At 42.3% G+C, this 2,500-nt stretch overlaps 1 protein-coding gene across 1 annotated transcript in view; it reads left to right on the plus strand.

Annotated features, from left to right (window-relative positions):
- sdk1b (sidekick cell adhesion molecule 1b) overlaps positions 1–2,500 on the plus strand; it is a 315,440-nt gene that overhangs the window by 110,345 nt on the left and 202,595 nt on the right. Inside the window, 1 exon segment of the mRNA XM_079499197.1 lies at positions 1,789–1,936. Coding sequence (XP_079355323.1) covers positions 1,789–1,936 — 148 coding nt within the window.

Below are 2,500 nucleotides of genomic sequence, written 5' to 3' on the forward strand. Positions count from 1 at the left end.
AACATTACCAGACATGATGTCTAATAGCATAACGGTCAGGATGTTTACCCCTTCACTGATTTTATTGCTTTAAGGATGCTTCCAAGGATGTTTAAAGACGTGGTGAAATGAAAAATATCAAAGGCAGACAAGCCCAAAATATATCTTAAACAAGAAAAGATAAGAACCACACATTTAGAGCATATCCGTAGCCTAACAATCTATGCAAAAGAAAAAAATCAATGCTGTCCCCATGGTTTTAACAGTGGTGCGGATCGTCTTGTTCCGCATACAGATACGTGCCTTTCCTAATCTTCACGTTTTCCTGATCTTTTCCTGAAGGTTTCCTGAAAATGCATGTTTTCCCTGTAGGTTTTATTCACTGATTAGCCTCGCTAATTCTACTGCTTTGCTACTGAAAAGAAGTGTCCAGACGATGTTCTGACAATGCTGAATTGCCAATGGCAGGATATGTGAAGTTCTCAAATTGCACATCTTTTCCTGGAGTGCAGGAGTTCAATCACCGTTTGACATTTGGTCAAGAATTGACAATATGCCTTCATAACATTCTTATATCAAAGGTCCCTAAAAGGCCAATCTTAATTACTTCCTGTCAAACGAAAACGTACTGCGTGATGACATACAGTAGGCAGACCACAGACGGACGTTTGAAACTAAAACATGTATCTGAAAACATTTTAGGATAGAAATAAGCAACATATTAACAAACATGTTTCGCACTGGCCGTCTCACTCTTGAAACACTGCTTAAGTCTGAAATGTCAAAATAAAATGAGCAAAAAAAGCCATTTCACCAGCTATTTAAAGATGTACTAGGTTTAAGGGTGTTTACAAGGATGCACTAGATTTAAGTATACTTACAAGGATGCACTACAGTAGGTTTAAGTATGCTTAGTTGGTTACGCAGATGCATTTGGTTTAAGGATGCTTACAAGGACTCACTAAGGATGCTTACAAGGACTCACTAAGGATGCTTACAAGGATGCATTATGTTTAAGGATGCTATCTTGTAAAGACTATAGCCAATAGCCCAAGGCATTTTTACGCTCATTAACAAGCCCACATTTGGACAAATGTATCAATACTAGAAGCTCGACCTGCCTGCGGCAGGTCTCGGTCTAACGTCACACAACATTTTGTTGCAGTGCGATCCGACTGAGACACACACACACACACACTTTGGGCTCCATTTTCGTCACCGCTAAACCCCTTATCCCTAAACTTCTTTGCCTATTTTTACTATTTTGCAAAACATCTTTGAATAGTTAAAATGGTCAGTCTACAAGCTCACAACGTGTCAATGTAGATTGGCTAGTTGAACTATTCAAAAATGTTCTTCAAAATAGTAAAAAAGGCAAAGAAGTTTAGGGATAATAGGTTTAGCGGTGACGAAAATGGAGCCCTTTAGGTTTTCCCACTGACTGTGTGTTTTCCGTGCTGGGACGGGTGTGTTGTTGTTGTTGTTCCGTGTTGTTGTTTCTCCATGAATGTCGTGTGTCCGTGTATATTCCTGGGCCAGCACATCACAGAAAGGGAAACCACGGTGATGGGTTGCAAATGCAGGGGGTACGGTCAGTGAGGTATCACGGCCGCCGAGCACGGGCGTAGGCGGCGCTTCCACATGCTCAGCGTGCGTCACGGTGTATGACTTGCTGAACTGAACTGCGGCCAAACTGTGCGCATGCCGCACGCACACAACGTGTTACCGGCTCAAATGTATATAGATTCATAACACATTTACAGATGCTAAAAGGATGGACTATAACCTCTCTCTCTCTCTCTCTCTCAGACCAGGGGACCTTCTCGTCAGAGGAGCAGAGAAAGACGGTCACTCAGGGCCGAGCGGCGGTCATCAGCCCTCCCCCGCTAGCTTCCTTCCCAAGACCCCTGGTCACATGGTACAGAGACGGACACAAGATTCTCCCTGGCAACCGAGTGTGAGTTACATGCACGCACGCACGCACGCACACACACACACACACACACACACACACACACACACACACACACACACACACACACACAACAAGATTGTTTATGTCAATTAACACACGCTTTCAAGAAACGTCCCTTTTTAATAAATAATAGTTGAATAGGTATTATCAAAAAGCCATTATCCAATTATCCAAGCCATTATCTGTTATTATTTCTTCTCCTTCTCGAGAAGAAATTACTTTTCGATGATTCAAATCTGCTTCACCTCTGTAATCTACACAGTGAATAAGTAGCATATGCTGCACCGCCTGACTGGAGCAGACACTATGGGGTAAATCAGGGTACATTTTGCTTGTTTTATTTGACCAGGGATTAGTTTGACATTATTGTCCTGCTGAGTTTGATAGCATGTGCATATTTTCTTCTGCGCTGCCACAGCTCTCCTGTCAATGTTTGTTTGAAAGATCCAATCCATTAGTAATACAAGCATTGTGACAGTGCAGGGAAGGGGCAGGCTGTAGTACAAACAAACACACTGTTTATTCTTTTACACTGCATAGCTTGTT

Source organism: Electrona antarctica, assembly GCF_951216825.1.
Source record: "Electrona antarctica genome assembly, chromosome: 4".
In the NCBI taxonomy this organism is placed as follows: Eukaryota; Metazoa; Chordata; class Actinopteri; order Myctophiformes; family Myctophidae; genus Electrona; species Electrona antarctica.